The sequence below is a fragment of the Acaromyces ingoldii genome, assembly GCF_003144295.1.
Source record: "Acaromyces ingoldii strain MCA 4198 unplaced genomic scaffold FA10scaffold_7, whole genome shotgun sequence".
NCBI classification, from domain to species: domain Eukaryota; kingdom Fungi; phylum Basidiomycota; class Exobasidiomycetes; order Exobasidiales; family Cryptobasidiaceae; genus Acaromyces; species Acaromyces ingoldii.
The window spans coordinates 172,267-187,337 of NW_020290253.1; the positions used below are offsets into that span (position 1 = coordinate 172,267).

Below are 15,071 nucleotides of genomic sequence, written 5' to 3' on the forward strand. Positions count from 1 at the left end.
CGCCAAGTCGTCGCCGATGATCGTGGGGAGGTGCTGAGCGGTCAGGTTAGCAGCGGGCTAGTGTGATGGGACGATGCAGCTCGGCTAGGCTGCGCGCGCTCTCCTCGGCTGCTGTTCCGAAGCCCAGCGTGTCGTTTCTGCCCCATCATTCGGCCTGCCTTCCAAGGTTGCCGCCCCCTAACGCCTCTTTCTGGAGCGTCGGATCTCGCCATGACTTCTTACATGTTCGATCGGCCTCATCGTCGTCTTCGGCTGCCTCAGTCGCTGCTGAAAGCAACAAAGGCAACAGCGATGCATCGCGAGAGCAGTCCAGTCCGTCGACGAGCACATACAGCTTTGCGGCGGCCGCGGCTCCCTCTTCGTCCACTTCGGTACAACGTCAGCCGGGGACCGACTACCTCACCTCGCTCTGCGACCAGGCCATTCATTTCTCCCGCGACGTCTCCTTCTCTGACAATCTAGTCATCATTCGCCAGAGGCTCGCCGACGCCATCGTGGTCCTGCGCCAGCTCCTCGATACGCACCAAAAGTACGGAGGAAAGGGCAAGGACCTCTCATACGAGATCAGCATCGTCCGAGCAGCCTACTTGCAGGTCGTCAGAACTCTGAGGGCGCTCAATGGAAAGGAAACGGCGCTTATGCAGGCTCAGATCCTGGGCGACCACTATGCGTGGGAGGTCGGCCTCATCAAGGCGGGCATCTCCGAGCTCGTCGACGAGAGCATCGCCAGCTTCACCATCAGGACACACAAGGACATCGCCTATACGCCCGCCACGGACATTGTACGAACAAGCTCGGTGCTGTGCGAGATCACAGACGATCTCACCTTCCCTTCGGAGGACAGGCTGAGGAGTCGCAGAGGCTTTCCCAGCGTCGAGGCGCGACAAGCCATGGTCCACCTCTGGAGTTCTGTCAAGCGCATACCTCTGTGGGCGTGGGATCTCCCTGTCCTGGTCGAAGGTGATTACGAGGACGGAGGCGATGCGGTGTTCCACACCATGAAGCAGCACGTGAAAGCCCTGCTCGAGGGCAAGCGATTTGCAGAAGCGGTTCTGGTCTGGGAGGATTCGGCCCGTTTATTTGGGCCCTCGTCCAGGCGATGCTACGCCTTGTCGAATCTGCTGGGGAATCACTTGAGAGCATATCGGAAGATGACGCACTCGCTGCACGTCAATGGTCGATCAACAATGAGTGACGGCACGAGCTGGCTCAGCTGCTTTTACGACTACGCCAGAGGACTCCGAAGGTTGGCTCTACTGCTTGAAGCTGGAGGTATGCAAGTCAGCGAAGAGGTCGGCGGTGGGAGAAGCATGAAGCCGCTACTCAAGCCGCGCAACACCATCGTCAGATCGATCGCACTGCTCGAGCTTTCGCGCGGGCGTTTGGGACTTGAGAAGGAGAGCAGGGGCAATGTCCAAGGAGCACAGCGAACAGAAGTCGTCAATGCAGGGATAGAGGCAAAGGGTGCCAGCGAATCGTTGAGGCGCTGGATCACTACTTGGCTCGGTGATCCTTCGCTGGCTCCCCACTTATCCGTCAAGACGTACAACACCTTGGTGGCAATGCTTCTCCATCGTGATGCCCACCCAAAACCTTCTCCAAAACTCGCGATGAGCATCCTCAAGCGCATGAGCCGAGAAGGACCCAAGCCCGACGCGACGACGATAAATGTGCTGCTGCATCATGCCAACGAGCTACGCGACAAGCCCCTGCTGACCGCTGTCATTCGATTGGCGATCGAAGAGACGAATGCATTGCAGAGGAAGCAACAGCAGGAAATTCAGGCGCAGAAACGAGAGCATCCGGAATTAGCAGCGATCCATGAGATCAAGGACAGTGCACCCAGCCTAAACTCGTGGATCTGGTTGCTTGAGGGCGGACTCTTGTCCAACGACCCGTATCGCCTCACTGCGCTCCTCAAGATCATCACCACTCATGGTCTTTATCAAAAGCTTTACCTCGGACGCAGCGCAACGTTGGTCCTCAAGACTGGTGTCAGCCCAGCTCGGATCATCTTTGCTCTTTATCCGTCTCTGGATCTTCGAAGGAGAGCTGCCTTTCTTCGAAGAAGGCTGCGGTCGATCGCCAACCGAAATGAGCCGCCGGCAGCATTCGAGCCGCGTACATTGACGATGGCGCTTCACCTTCTTGCCTTGTCGAGAAAGACGGGGCTGGCAGAGCGCGTCTGGAAGCTGATGAAGCGCGCAAGCAAGCGGAGCAAGGGTCCAAAGGACATGTACGAAGGCTGGCGCATCCCGATTGAGGCCTACACTAGCATGATGAAGCTTTGGGCAGTAGAGGCCAGCTACTCTCGAATGCAGCGCTCCTCTCTAAACACATCCACTGAAAAGCCAGACGAGAACGGGGTCGCGATTACGACCACCAAGACTAACTCGACACTGCAAACCAGCAACGCTGTGCTTACCGAATCTCGAAAGGCCACAGTTGCTGCAAAGGCGCAGCGGCGGGCGGTGGTCTCGCTGCGTGGTCACTGGCTTCGCGCCCCCAGAGGGCGTACGATCCCCATCTCTGCCCTTTACGTTCGAGGTTGGTTCGACGAGACCTCGACCGGCCGCAGCCGCGCTTCACAGCGAGCCAGTCCCATGCTACGAGCCCATGCCGCCGTCGTTCGGGCACGCGAAGCCTATCTGGCGCTTCGTGCGCGGTGGTACGAATCGGCTGCGGTTGCCGAACCATCGTGGGAGGAAGAGGTAGAAGACGAGGCTACGCTCTTGAAGCGCGCTGGTTTCGGAGAGGAGCAGGCAGAGAGGCCGGACGCTATCTTTATGCGCGCTGTCATCAATCTGCTCTCGAGAGCCGATGCAAAAGAGACGCAGGACCTGTGTCGGCTCGTGCGCGAGGACGTGCACAATTTCGGCCTGGAAAAGCAGGTGAAGCTCGCTCGGCTACCTGTCCTGCCTCTGGACGATGGAGGGAAAGAGGGAGAGACATAAAGTCGGGATGGCGCTACATGGAAACCCATCATGATCCTGTTACTGTGTTCAGAGGATCAACATGTGCAGTAGCGATAGTGACAGCGTAGAAGCTTGCAGCAATTGTACTTGTCTCATTCACTTTGCGGAGATGCGACTAGGATGCCCAGCCAAGATTTGCTAAAAAGAGCAGCGTAGGGTATACATGGTGTTGCGACGATAGAGAGGCCATGTCAAGGGGATGTTGCTGCGTTTGCAGAAGCTATGGGAGACACGACGACGGCGCGCATATCTTCCGCCGCGAACCTGAGCGCCTCGGAAAGGCATTGCGCCTCTGCTCTTTCGAGCCATTCGTTGTGAACCTGCCTTGCGTGATTTGTCCGATGCTGACCGCCATACGACGCCGAGGACGCCCAAGGCGTTGCCGCGCCGCCAGAGGGAGAAGGGCCAGAGGAAGGAGGAGCAGAGTGCATTGTCGTGAGCCTCTCCATGTCGAGTGTCGCAATGAGGTGCATCACAGTGTTGACGTCGGGCATGGCTTGCTTCTGCTGGGGTCGTGAAGGCGCAGAAGTCGACGAAGACGGGCTGCTTCTCCCGCTCGCAGATGCTTCGCCGGCAGGGGACTCTGCTCCATTGCTCGATGGGACTGCTGGCGACGAAGAGGACCAGGACGTCGCAAAGTCAAGGTAGCCCCCAAGGAGGCCCTTTGACTTGCTCCTCTTTGCTTCGCTCCATTCGGCCAGCTTCTCGTCAAAGGAGATCAAGACGGCTTCCAGCAGCCTCCAGCCTGGCATCACTTCTTGACCGCCCCGGCTCGCCGCGCCCGAGGAGTTTGATAGCCCGTTTGATGATGTCCCTGCCGTCGAGAGGACAAGAGCAAGCCTTCTGAGTGCATCACCGCTCCTGACGACTTCGTACAGCAACAGGTTGACGTCGTGGCTCGACGGCAGAAAGCGGTCTGACTCCAACACAGCCAGGCTCAAGGTCGAAATGAGAGCCTGGCCCAGCTGGCCCGTCTCGACACCCTTGAGCTCGGCATGCCTCCCCGCGAGAAACGAGGCGACGCTCGTCAGAGTCCGCCAGAGGTCGGTCCAGCCAACGTACTCGAGCCGAATGCGTCTACGTTGCTGCTGAGAGGACGAACATGCCTCGAGGACGAGATTGAGAATCTGGAGAGCAATGAGGTAGGCAGGCACGTCGAGTCGCTTTCGCAGATTGAAGCGCAGGAACTGGCAGATGGAATCGAGAATGTTGGTCACCAGTCTCGTCCTGGCTCCTCCCTTTTCTCCGTCCGAAGACTGATCCTTTGTGGTGGTGGCACGACGCTCGAGAAGCGACTTGAGAGTGGTGATGTTGTCGCTGCTTGTACTGGGGCTCTTGATCGGTCGCGGCCCTGCCCTCTGGCTGCAGAGCTTGACTTTGGCTACTTCCTCCTGCCTCTCGGACAGAATCAACGCATCGATGCCTGGACTAGTGCTCAATAGGCCGAGCTGAGCGAGAAGTGACAGTCTGGCATACGACCTTGACCGATTGGAGGCGGAAGCATGGGTGGCCAGATAGCTGCCCAGCGAGAGGAGGGCAGTCGCGAATGTCTGATCTTGCGGTGCCAAGATCGAAGGTGTATCGGCCTCGGAAGCATCGGCAGAAGAGCCTTTGCGAAGAGCGATATCGACAAATGCTTCGTTCGCCCTTGTCAGGAGGAAGATCGGAAGAAGCGTCGAGGCGACTGGCGGAGGCAGGTGGACGGTGGAGAGAAGGGTCGATGCTTCGCTGTTCGCCGGGCTCGCCGAGCTGAGTCCCAAGCGCTTAACTCCCTCTGCCAGTCCTCCAATGGCATAACCAGCCGCCGTTGGACCGGTCTGCGGAGCAGAAGAGGCCTGCTCGTACGCTTTCCAACTGGCCTCGAGATCAGCTGCGGCGACATCACGGACGAGAGCCATAGAACCGCTGTCGACCCAATCACAGAGCCTGCGAAAGTACGGACTGTTGGAGGCTGAACCTGTTGCATCGTATCCCCCGAAGCCCCCACCACCGCCTCGAGCGCCAATGCCGGAAGAGGACGAGGCACCCTGGCCGAGTCCAGCGAGAAGGCCAAAGAGCAGTGTCGTCTCTCGCACCACCTCGCGAAGCAGGTCCTCGTCTTCGTCAGACAAGGGGTCCTCGCCGCGCTTCTTGGCCGCTTGCACGTTCTGCACAATCGACTGGACGAGGCTGAGTGATGTGCCGGCGGCAACAAAGAGGTCCCTTCGGACAAAGTAGGCGGCCAGGTTTGTCGAGGAGACATGACTGATCCAAACGACGGCGAGTCTCGTGGCCTTGAGTCGATGGTTGAAAATCTCTGCCAGGCTGGGTGGCATCATTTGCGCATGGGCCTGTTGCCTCTGGAGCGACGAGGTGAGGTCATTGGAAGGCGAGGACGGAATGCGAGAGGCCGGCCTGTTCTGGCGAGCCGAGAGACTGGGATCGTCGAGCTCGCCTCGAAGGCCCTCGTCGATGCATGCCACGAGGGTCTCAAAGACCTCGTCAGCCTCGTCAATGCTGCCTGCAAAGATCGAGATGAGGTCGAGACTGGTGCTGGCGTGTGGAAATTGCTTTGCCAAGATGGGTTTCGAGAGATGGACGAGCGTTTCAATAGCATTGTTGCGCCGTACCTCGTCGGACCCTCCTGCTTCTTCTCCAGCGGCACCAGCTCCTCCCGGACCCAGAGAAAAACCCGCAGGCACGTCTCTCCAAAGCTTGAGGCACTCTCTCCAGAGACTGCCCACGTTGTCCCTTATTCTGGCTCCCTTGCTCGCTTCATCCTCGTCGACAAGGCTCGCCGCCGGCACGTCTGCGACGAGTTGCGAGAGCGTAGATGGCTCGACCGCGAGGCACAAGAGGTCCGCGTAGAAGCGCGCTCGGGGCGCCGATGGCTTCTTCCCGGACGAAGAGGCCTTTGATGTTGGCGGAGAGGAAAACCCTCCATGTCGCTCGTGGTGCTGCTGTGGGGACGACTGCAGAGAGCGCTGCTGCTGCTGTTGCTGCTGCTGCTGCTGCTGCTGCTGCTGCTGCTGCCAGGGGTGCTCCCCTGCCAGCAGGGCTTCGTACGAGACGGAGAACTTGGATCGCATCGCCGGCCGGGAACCAGTGCCGGCGGCCGAGACAGACGATCGTCTCCGATCCAGAGGCTGGCGGACGTTCAACATTCTCGTCTCTGCTTGAGCATCGGGCTAAGTTGCTGGTCTCCGTGGAAGATGGCGTCGCCTCCACGAAGATTTAGGTTTGAATCGCGTTGGCCACGCCACTGCCCACGTGTGGCCGGATTCACGACGATGAGGCACCGTAACGACCTCGATTCGCTCGCTCTCTTCTTGCACAGACAAAGGACCTCTTCTAGGCAAGCAGGAATATGATTAGAGAAGAACGAGGTACATGAGTGACATGGAGATGAAGAGGGATAGCAGCGAGAAGACGGCCGCGATATACGACTGCGGAGCGCTGTTATTTTGAAAGTACTGGTCCACCTTGTCTGCCACGATACCGCTGCCGGCGCACACGACAGGCACGCCAGTCCCCGGCATTGCGCTGGCACCCACGAAGAACATGTTGCGCAGCGTCTCGTGCTGGTTGCTCGGCCGGAACCACAGGACCTGTGAGACGCAGTGGCTGAGACCCAAGATGCTGCCGTTCCACAAGCCGTATTTCTCGCGCCAGTCCCACGGGTCCATGACGTGCTCCTCTCGAATCAGTGCCGAAATGTCCCTGCCGATGCGCGACTGGAGGACAGCGAGTACCTGTGCGCGCACTTTGGTCTTTATGGCTTCGAACGAGGCCTTGTCCTTGTAGCCCTCTGGTGCATTGCTGCTGGCGATTGGACCACAAGGGACGAGGATCACCATCGTGTCTCCGCCTCGGGGAGCTGCAGAAGGGTCTACACGCGAGGGCACATTGACATAGAAAGATGGTTCGGTGGGCACCTTGCCATCCTTGAAGATCTCATCGAAGGATTCGCGGTAGTCCTGGGCGAGGAAGATCTACGATATCGGCCGATGGTTAGTGTACATAGTTGGGAAAAGTAGGATGTGGAATGCTTACATTGTGCATCCCAAGCTCTTCGACGACCTCGCTCAGACCCCAGTAGAAGGAGATGGAACTGCATGTCTGCTTCTTGCCTCGGAGGCGTTTCGCATAAGATGACGGTGGGAGCAGGCTGCAGAGAGAGAGGGTTTAGGTCAGATACCATCGTTCCCCAGGGCGAGCGAGCAAGCGTCTTGGTCTCACTTGTTGTACTACAGGGAAGGAAGTGTCAAGGACATGATTTGCAGGTCAGCAATAAGCCCTTCCATACCAACGAGGCTGGCTCGACTCACAGTCCAAATGAGGTCTGCGTTGCTGACGACGGCGTCTGCCTCGATCTTTGTTCCGTCGGCCAGCTCCACGCCCTTGACGCGGGAGGTTTTGGGCCGCTTGGTGTCGGAGACGAGCATCTTCTCGACCTCGTCTTCCTCTGGGCCTTCATCGCCTGCCAATGTGATGCGTGTGACGGTGGCGTCATAGATGAAGCGAGCGCCAAACTGCACCGCGACCTTTGCAAATGCGGCAACGACCGTCTGAAAGCCGCCGATGGGGTAAAAGACGCCTGTGGAGGAGAGAAGAAGGAGAGACTCCACGTCAGACAAAGGCAAAGCCAGTGGCACAAATGGAAGAGGAGAAGGCGATGGTCACCTTTGGCGTACTCGGCGTATTGAAGCAGGGTATAGGTGGCAGGCGCTTCAAAGGGAGACATGCCCATGTACATCGACGAGAACGTCATTGCTCGTCGCACCTCGTCCGAACGAAAGTAGTGGCTGGTAGGATGTCGGCATGCAGAAGTCAGGCACCAGTGGGTGGGGCAAAGCGACGACACGGATGCAACTCACCAGGCTCGACGCCAAGCTGTGGACCAGATGCGCAGTACTCTTGTCCTGAGCAGCATTGGGTACATGTCCCACCGCATCAGTGCTGGCAGGAGGTGGTTCCAGTCCTTTAGCAAGACATATCGCACGCTCTCCTCGTAGTGGTCGCCGGCCTCTTTGAGGAAGGCGAGAAAGGAGCCCAGGGCATCGTCGTTGCCCGCCGGCCCTTCGTAACGCGCGAGCGCCGGTCCAAGCTTGGGAAGCGAGGTCGACAGCTCAAGCGGCTCAACGGGGCCTCTGGCACTTTTTGGCGGGGCGAAGTGGACCTTGTACGAGGGCTCGCACCGTTCGAGGCTGACGTAATCGTCGATGTTGAGGCCAAGCGAGGAGAAGAAGGACTCAAAGAGCTCGGGCATGAGGTACAGCGATGGTCCCACATCCCATCTATGCCTATCCGACTGCAGCAGCGAGCAGCGCCCTCCCAGTTGCGAGTGCTGTCGAACAGAGACAACGAGGATCAGCCACGGCGAGGAGAAGCTTGCCAATGAAGGGGAAGGGGCATGGGTGACTGTACCTTCTCCACCACCGTGACCTTGTAGCCGCGATGAGCCAGCCTTGCTGCCAGAGCAGCCCCGCCGACACCAGCGCCAATGACGATGACGTGCTTTCTGCTGCTCGAAGTATTTGCCATCAACCTCTATCTTGGAATGATGTCTTGAGGAAGAAAACGAAGAAGAAAGCAGTCGGTGCATGCGTGTTGCTTCCCTAGGCACATCACCTAATGCAGTCCGTGCACCGCGTCGCGCACGCGCCACTTTTCCTCTGTTCGGGCATCGGACCCTGAATGAATGAATGTTCAATGCAACTCTCACTTCTTCTTTCATGTGCGCTCGCTAGCAGCCTTCACTCACTGGCGGAGACGATCAGGACTTCTAAGCTGAGGCGGCGGCGGCAGCTACGAGGCAAGACGCCAGGTGCAAAAGGGCCAGCGATGGGCCGCCCCCTCTCCGTGGGTCATGCGCCGTCGACGATGAGCCGCAGCACAACTACGCTTGCGCTTGGTGGCCTCGCCATCACTCTCTCTGCCTGCCTCTCCTCTCTCTCCTCGGCACAGGACACGCCCAGGCCAGTGTCCGTCGACGCCCCCTGCAAGCTACACTATACTCGCTTCCATCTCCTGATCACTGTGCCACCGCTTTGCCTTCTCTACCTCGCCTCGCGGCCTTTTTCCACCTCTCTCGACCATGCCAAACTCGTCCTGCTCCCCATCATTGCCTTTGTCTGGACAACACCCTGGGACAACGAGCTGGTACGCAACGGTGCTTGGTGGTATCCAAAGACTTGCGTTCTGGCCCGTATAGGCTACGTGCCCGTCGAAGAGTATGCATTTGTGCGTTGGCAAATGACCAGAGGAAGACGCAAGCAGGCCGCATGTAGGCTGACCACACGTACACATCTTCGTCTTGCTCTTCTTCCCTGTAGTTCATCATCCAATCGCTCATGACGACGCTCCTGACATCGCTCGTGACGCGATGGTCGTCTCCCGCCTGTCATCCTCGACGCGTGTCTCGACTGGCCGTGGCCACGGTGCCGGCGTTGGCCTTCCTCGCTGCCATTTTCTCCCTCTTTTCGCCCGGCGGCTTCGACAATCGCTACTACCTCTCGATGATTGTCTGGTGGGCCGCTGTGCCCTTACTTCTGCTCTGGTGGGGTACGGCGCGCTCATGGAGCGGCATGCTCGGCAGGCCAAAGGGCCTCGTCTGGCTCGCCTGCCTGCTCCTGCCCACCGTCTACCTCTGCTCGGCCGACGTCTACGCCCTCCGACGGGGCACTTGGCACATTGCTGAGAGCAAGAGTCTGGGCATCTTTGCCGTACCCGACTTGCCGATCGAGGAAGCATTCTTCTTCTTTGTCACCAACCTCATCCTCATCAGCGCCTCCTTTGCCTTTGATCGCGTCATCTATGAATGCCGCAGGCGCACCCTCTCCGACTCGCGCGCCAATGCGACTCCCCTCTCGCCATCCTTCATGCCCCTCAACCTCGAATCAATCCTCCAGCTCTGGCATTCCTTTGTCGAGCTTGACCAAGACCGTTCGAGCAAAGGCAAGGAGGCCGAAGCGTCTCTGCGAGCAGCAAAGGCCAAGGAACATGCCGTCAAGATTCTCCTGCGCGCCTCCAAGAGCTTTCACGCCGCAGCCAAACTGCTACCGTGGGATCTGCGAGAAGACCTCAGCTGTCTCTACGCCCTGGCAAGGGCAATGGACGACTATGTTGATGATCCCTGCACATCAGGCGATCGCCAGCCCACCCCGGATGGGCGCAGTCGCATCGCGATGCTCAGGACCCTGGTCGAAGCCACCTTCGACCCCAATGCATCACGTACCGACATCGAAAAACGGCTCCAGCACTTCTCCGACGATGCGCTGGGCACCAGCTCTGCTCGGCACCGCATCGACCTCATCACGTCGGCCTTGGCAGTCTGCGATCTCCGCTTCATTGTGCCGGTCTCTCTCTGGCAGGAACTCATCGACGGCTACGCAATCGATCTGGGCGAAGACACTTCGGGATCGTCCCAATTTACCACTTTTGAGCACCAGGCTCACTACGCTCAGTGTGTGGCTGGCAGCATTGGCGAGATGTGCACGCGCGTTGTGCTAGCACGGAGCGGCGTTCTCGTCTCTCGTGACTACAAGGTGTCCCGTGTGCTCGAGAAGGAGGCGATGCTAAAAATCAAGTCGCGGCAAAGGGAGAGCTTGAAGTTGCCCTCGTTGACCATCAGCAAAGGAGCCAAGCCAATGGCGCCAGAGGTCGTAGCAGAGATCCTCAAGGACGCACGGGCGATGGGTGTCAGCCTCCAGCTCGTCAACATCGCCCGCGACGTCGTCAAGGACTCACTTGAACTGCGCCGCTGCTACCTCGTCGTCACCAAGGCCGACGACTGGATCCGTCAGGGCCTGACCCAAGGGCATCTAGCGCTTCAGCACCAGACGAAGGAGGAGGAGCAGGTGGAGACGCTCCTCACAGCTGGTGAGACGCTCGTCACGATGGACGAAATCTATGCCCGCAAGCTCGAGCTCCTCGATGTGGCCCAGGCGCTTTTTGCCGCGACGTACCCGACCATTGCAAAGATACCCAGTGCACCGGCCCGAAGCGGGCTGAGGGCCGCCTGCAGTGTGTATGCGGCCATTGCAGACGTCATCCGCCGTGAGGGCCCGGCAGGGTGCGAAGGACGGAGCCGGTCCTCCAATTGGGAGAGGGCCAAGGTCGCTTTCAGGGCCGTGTACTGCCTGTGAATGTGTTGAAAGCTGCGCTGTCATGCTGTGTCTACGTAATATCATCACTCTTCAATCTTCAGTTCATCGTTGATAGGACAAGTGCTTACATTGGCCCGCAAAGATTCGGAGAGGTCGAGCTTCGGTTTTTTGAAGTGGGAGACACTTGGCGGGGCCGATTGCGCTTCGACACAAAGGTGCGGCCCAGGCTTGTACGGTGGAAGGGTGTTTCCTTGTTTAACCATAGCTAACGGTGTTGCTAGTAAGAAGGGCCGCTAGACGATGATCCCAGAGCATGTCTGACAATGGATTACACGACAGCGAAAATAGTGCGTGCTCTAAACCGATTAATTCGTTTGGCATTCCTGCCCCCTTGGTCCCTCACCACCCAGAATGTACTGATGTACCGTGAACAAGAAGAAGACCTAGGCTTTCTTTCCTTCCGCAACATGAGCGCGGGCCGCTCGAGACCGTCTGTGACAATGGCGAGCCGCCTTAGGTTCTGGAATTTGGCGTTGATCGCCGTGCTATCTTTCACTTTCCTTCTATTAGTACAGACGACGCGATCGCGCGCAGGGCTGGCGACGACGACAAAAACAAAGAAGAGGAACTGGGAGCAAGAGAGAAACCTTCAAGGACGAGGAGTCACATTTCTGACTTCGGCGGCGCCATTGCATCCTTTCAGTTTCAAGGCGCTCTCTGATCGAACCTCAGCTTATACCCTGGCCGAATCCGTTGCGGCAAGAGTTCTAAGAAGCCTCAGGAGGCGAGAACACCGGGACTACTGGATCGACGATGACGATGATGACGATGAAGATGAGCGGGAAGAGAGGGAAGAAGACAGATGGGATGGCGATTCGAATGATGAAGAGCGGGGTGGGAAGCAATGGCGAGCGAGTACGACGTTTTCGCCTGCCGGTGTGACAGCGACAAAAACGGTTTCCGTAGTGCCACCCACCATGACAGCATGGCGTGACCCTTCGCTGGGAGCTCCGATGTTGCCTTCACAGCAGGCTTCCGCCTCATCAGCACCGTCGCTCCTCTCACCACCACCAGTCGACATGCAATCACCTGTCCCAGTCGCAGATCCGCCCATGTCCCCAAAGAGGGCTGCAGTTCTCGCGAGCCAGCTGGCAATGGCGCGGCAACAGGCTCGAGATTCGGCGCCGTTTCAAAGGCAAATGCAAGCAACGGGACTTTCCTGGACCATGCCGGTAAACGCCGATGCCTTTCTCCCCGACCAAGAGGTACAAGTGGTCTGGTGAGTCTCAGTCTTGTAGCACCCGATCCTTCCTGCGCTTACATTTCTCGGCGAAATCAGGACTGAATCTCCAGCGACACCATGGCCACTTCATTTTCGTCTTTGTGCACTCCAGGGCCCCGATGACATGCAAAAATGGTCCACTGGGCTGACGACGCCATCATGTGGACCTCAGATCGATGCTAATGCTGTGCATGCGCAACAGAGCCGGGGGTTGGTGACATTGTGAGCAGCCTCAATGTGCTGTCCTCCTGCAAAAAGGTGTACTGAGAAAGACCTGGCAACAGTACCGCACCCAGTGTCGGCGAGGCCCGAGCCTTCTTCGTCATTCTCGACAGCGGACTCGTTCAGTCGTTTGGCAGGAAGCGGGGACTCAACGATATGCTCGTCTCGCCACCCTTTGTTCTCGCGCCAAAGGGAACCGATCTGCGCTCCTCCGATCCTGGTCCAAATGTGCCGGCCTCGCCACAGCAAGACGAGACTTTGGCTCATTCCGAGGTTGACGCGCACCGGCCTTTCTCTTGGTGGTTTGTGGCTGTGCCACTCGTTGTCATCTTGGTCGTCATGCTCCTCGTCATTGTCGTCTTGGTCCACCGATCAGGAAGGAATTCAGCCCAGAAGGATGGCGCCATGAAAATGAGTCGTGCCAGTGGAAGGGGAGTCGAGGACCTCGAGGCGGACCGCAGATGGTGGCACTCGTCACTGCCGGCGACAGCAATGATCCAGGTCCCGCAGCCCGTCACTAGCTTGACTGGTGATGACCGCGAACTAGGCGTCGCATGGCGCCGCCGATCAAGACCAGGTGTTTACTACCAGCAGTCGCCTTTGTCGTCCCATTCTCCAAAGAGCTTCCCAATACCGCAGCGAGCACGTCAGCACTGGAAATCGCCATCTTTTGCTTCGTCGACTCCATGCCTCACCGCTCCTTTGTATTTGTCGCCCAACATTGGCCAAACCCCCGCAAGACACCACTCGACCAGAAGCCACAGATCAGAAACAGAGTCATATCATTCTGTGAGGTACGCCGACAGTGACGACGATGACATCGTCGAGGAGAAACCATCCAGCGAGCACTTCATCCCATACGCTCGAGCAGAAAAGAGCTTGCCAGCGCTGCCGCCTCCGGTTCATTCACCGTCATCGCCCGAGTCGCGGACGTCCTCACCGCTGCCAGTGCCGCAAATGCTGCTCCCGCGAAGTGCGAGCTTCTCCAGCGCTGGTCCGAGAATCGACATCACGGACATGGGCTCGCTGTCGCTGCCCAACCCTCACTCGAGCGTCAATGGCTCTTGAGCGAGCGTGAAGGACTGGCTTGCACCTTAACATCTACTCTTTACCATGGCAGAATGGCACTGGGCCTTCTACTGCTATACCAGCCCGTCAGCATAGCTCAGCTCCTTTTCTGCATCCTCATGTATCTCAGCTTCTTTGGTCACCCATACCACACACCTTACACCTAAATATCCAACAACGTCCTGGAGAAGATTACACCCCGCTGTCTAGGCTCCTCCAACTGCGATCCTTTCACATCTCTTCACACAGCCTTTGCGCCGATACAATACACAGATTACATTTCTAGTCCTCATCAATCTCATCCGGCGCCCCTTCCCCTCCTCCGCCACTGCCTCCTCTGAGAGATCTCCGCACCATCTCCTGGAGTGCGGCGGGATCCGACCCGTACTCGGAGCTGCGGACCTTTATCGCATAGGAAACATCTTCGATCTTGCGCATCGACTGCGAAGTGACCTGCTGCTTTTTTCTCATGTCGCGGATCAGGGGAATGAAAGGGTCCAGGGCTGTGCGAAAGGGAAGAGGGAAGGGAGGGCAGTAGTGATGCTCAGTGGTTGAACTGGACGGTGAGAGACATGCACTTTGCTCACCAGTGCGAATGTCGCGCATGAGCTCCAGGACGACATTGACGACGGCGCCCGTGTCTCCTGCACCGACTGCATTGGTCGCAAAGCGCATGAGCTCGCCTGTCAAGTCCGAGAGTCCCAGGAGATAGCGGAATGGCGGGACGGGGTAGGCAACGACACCGTCGGCAGTAGTGAACATCGCTTGGACCTCGGCAAGGCTGATGAGCTTGCCCTCTTGAAGAAAGTGCAAGAAGGATACTCCCTCGATCTAAATGTGACGATCTCGTCAGCACAATCGCGCAAAAAGAGAGAGAGGGGCTCAAGTCCGGGCATGGGGCAAGCAATACTCACAAACTCTTCCAACCCGCCGCCGAGCGATCTCTCATGTCTGTATGCCCGCCCAATCTCGGCGTCTCCGTCGCGTACCACTGTCTTGGCGCCGTCAGCGTCTGTTGCCGCCTCCGCCACAAAGATGGTCGATTCGCTCAAGCCCTCGCGCAACGCCGTCTCGACGAGGATCTTCATGATCTCGTCGCGCTTCTCCGTCGCTTCCTTGATGATCCTCGCGCCCGCCTTGGTGCTCCGACTCGACTCGCCCGAGGACAGCGGCAGGGCGTCGTGTGGGAAGCGGTGGAGGACAAAGATGAGGCGCTTCGACTGGGTCGTGACGTCGCGCGACGCCTTGATCAGCCGTTCGCGCCGATCGTTGTACGCATCAATCTCGGTGCGGTAGACGCGAAACTGGTCTTGGATTGCGCTGCCCCGAGCTGCCGCTTCCATCGGTGGTGGTGCTGCTGCTGAAGTGCTGGCCATATTTCCGTCGCAGCGAAGAAGAAAGCTGCCGATCGAGCCAGGCACAATCTAAAAAACAAAA

The 15,071-nt window shown here is 58.3% G+C and overlaps 6 protein-coding genes across 6 annotated transcripts; 3 read left to right on the top strand and 3 right to left on the bottom strand.

Moving 5' to 3' along the window:
* Nucleotides 1-13: 13 nt before the first annotated feature.
* On the top strand, nt 14-3,073 carry FA10DRAFT_269305 (hypothetical protein). Its single transcript, XM_025522699.1, has one exon. The coding sequence runs from the start codon at nt 66-68 to the stop codon at nt 2,952-2,954; it is 2,889 nt and encodes a 962-aa protein (XP_025374541.1). The 5' UTR covers nt 14-65; the 3' UTR covers nt 2,955-3,073.
* A 93-nt stretch (nt 3,074-3,166) lies between these two features.
* Nucleotides 3,167-6,118, bottom strand: FA10DRAFT_234600 (hypothetical protein; the record flags this gene model as incomplete). The annotated part of the gene is made up of 6 exons (XM_025518989.1): nt 3,167-3,478; nt 3,558-3,561; nt 3,645-4,206; nt 4,303-5,068; nt 5,141-5,595; nt 5,647-6,118. The coding sequence occupies 6 exons, from the start codon at nt 6,116-6,118 to the stop codon at nt 3,167-3,169; spliced, it is 2,571 nt and encodes an 856-aa protein (XP_025374542.1).
* Nucleotides 6,119-6,305: 187 nt separating this feature from the next.
* FA10DRAFT_276321 (phytoene desaturase) lies at nt 6,306-8,547 on the bottom strand. Its single transcript, XM_025523311.1, has 7 exons — nt 8,382-8,547; nt 7,832-8,301; nt 7,638-7,759; nt 7,283-7,551; nt 7,194-7,201; nt 7,008-7,122; nt 6,306-6,946 (listed from the first exon to the last, which is right to left on the bottom strand). The coding sequence occupies exons 1-7, from the start codon at nt 8,496-8,498 to the stop codon at nt 6,326-6,328; spliced, it is 1,722 nt and encodes a 573-aa protein (XP_025374543.1). The 5' UTR covers nt 8,499-8,547; the 3' UTR covers nt 6,306-6,325.
* Nucleotides 8,548-8,676: 129 nt separating this feature from the next.
* Nucleotides 8,677-11,148, top strand: FA10DRAFT_269307 (hypothetical protein). The gene is made up of 2 exons (XM_025522700.1): nt 8,677-9,197; nt 9,290-11,148. Exons 1-2 carry the CDS (start codon nt 8,838-8,840, stop codon nt 11,099-11,101), a joined length of 2,172 nt encoding a protein of 723 aa, XP_025374544.1. The 5' UTR covers nt 8,677-8,837; the 3' UTR covers nt 11,102-11,148.
* A 414-nt stretch (nt 11,149-11,562) lies between these two features.
* Nucleotides 11,563-13,634, top strand: FA10DRAFT_296966 (hypothetical protein; the record flags this gene model as incomplete). The annotated part of the gene is made up of 2 exons (XM_025524518.1): nt 11,563-12,341; nt 12,629-13,634. The coding sequence occupies 2 exons, from the start codon at nt 11,563-11,565 to the stop codon at nt 13,632-13,634; spliced, it is 1,785 nt and encodes a 594-aa protein (XP_025374545.1).
* A 282-nt stretch (nt 13,635-13,916) lies between these two features.
* On the bottom strand, nt 13,917-14,977 carry FA10DRAFT_234578 (Translin; the record flags this gene model as incomplete). Its single annotated transcript, XM_025518988.1, has 3 exons — nt 13,917-14,137; nt 14,222-14,465; nt 14,549-14,977. 3 exons carry the CDS (start codon nt 14,975-14,977, stop codon nt 13,917-13,919), a joined length of 894 nt encoding a protein of 297 aa, XP_025374546.1.
* Between the last annotated feature and the right edge of the window lie 94 nt (nt 14,978-15,071).

Bases quoted from the DNA above. Each gene is read 5' to 3' on its own strand.
- FA10DRAFT_269305 (XM_025522699.1), top strand. From the start codon at position 66: ATGGGACGATGCAGCTCGGCTAGGCTGCGCGCGCTCTCCTCGGCTGCT.
- FA10DRAFT_269307 (XM_025522700.1), top strand. From the start codon at position 8,838: ATGAGCCGCAGCACAACTACGCTTGCGCTTGGTGGCCTCGCCATCACT. The intron at 9,198-9,289 runs GTGCGTTGGCAA...TCTTCCCTGTAG, and splicing joins CCGTCGAAGAGTATGCATTT to TTCATCATCCAATCGCTCAT.
- FA10DRAFT_276321 (XM_025523311.1), bottom strand. From the start codon at position 8,498: ATGGCAAATACTTCGAGCAGCAGAAAGCACGTCATCGTCATTGGCGCT. The intron at 7,760-7,831 runs GTGAGTTGCATC...ACATCCTACCAG, and splicing joins ACAGCTTGGCGTCGAGCCTG to CCACTACTTTCGTTCGGACG. The intron at 7,552-7,637 runs GTGACCATCGCC...TCTCCTCCACAG, and splicing joins ATACGCCGAGTACGCCAAAG to GCGTCTTTTACCCCATCGGC.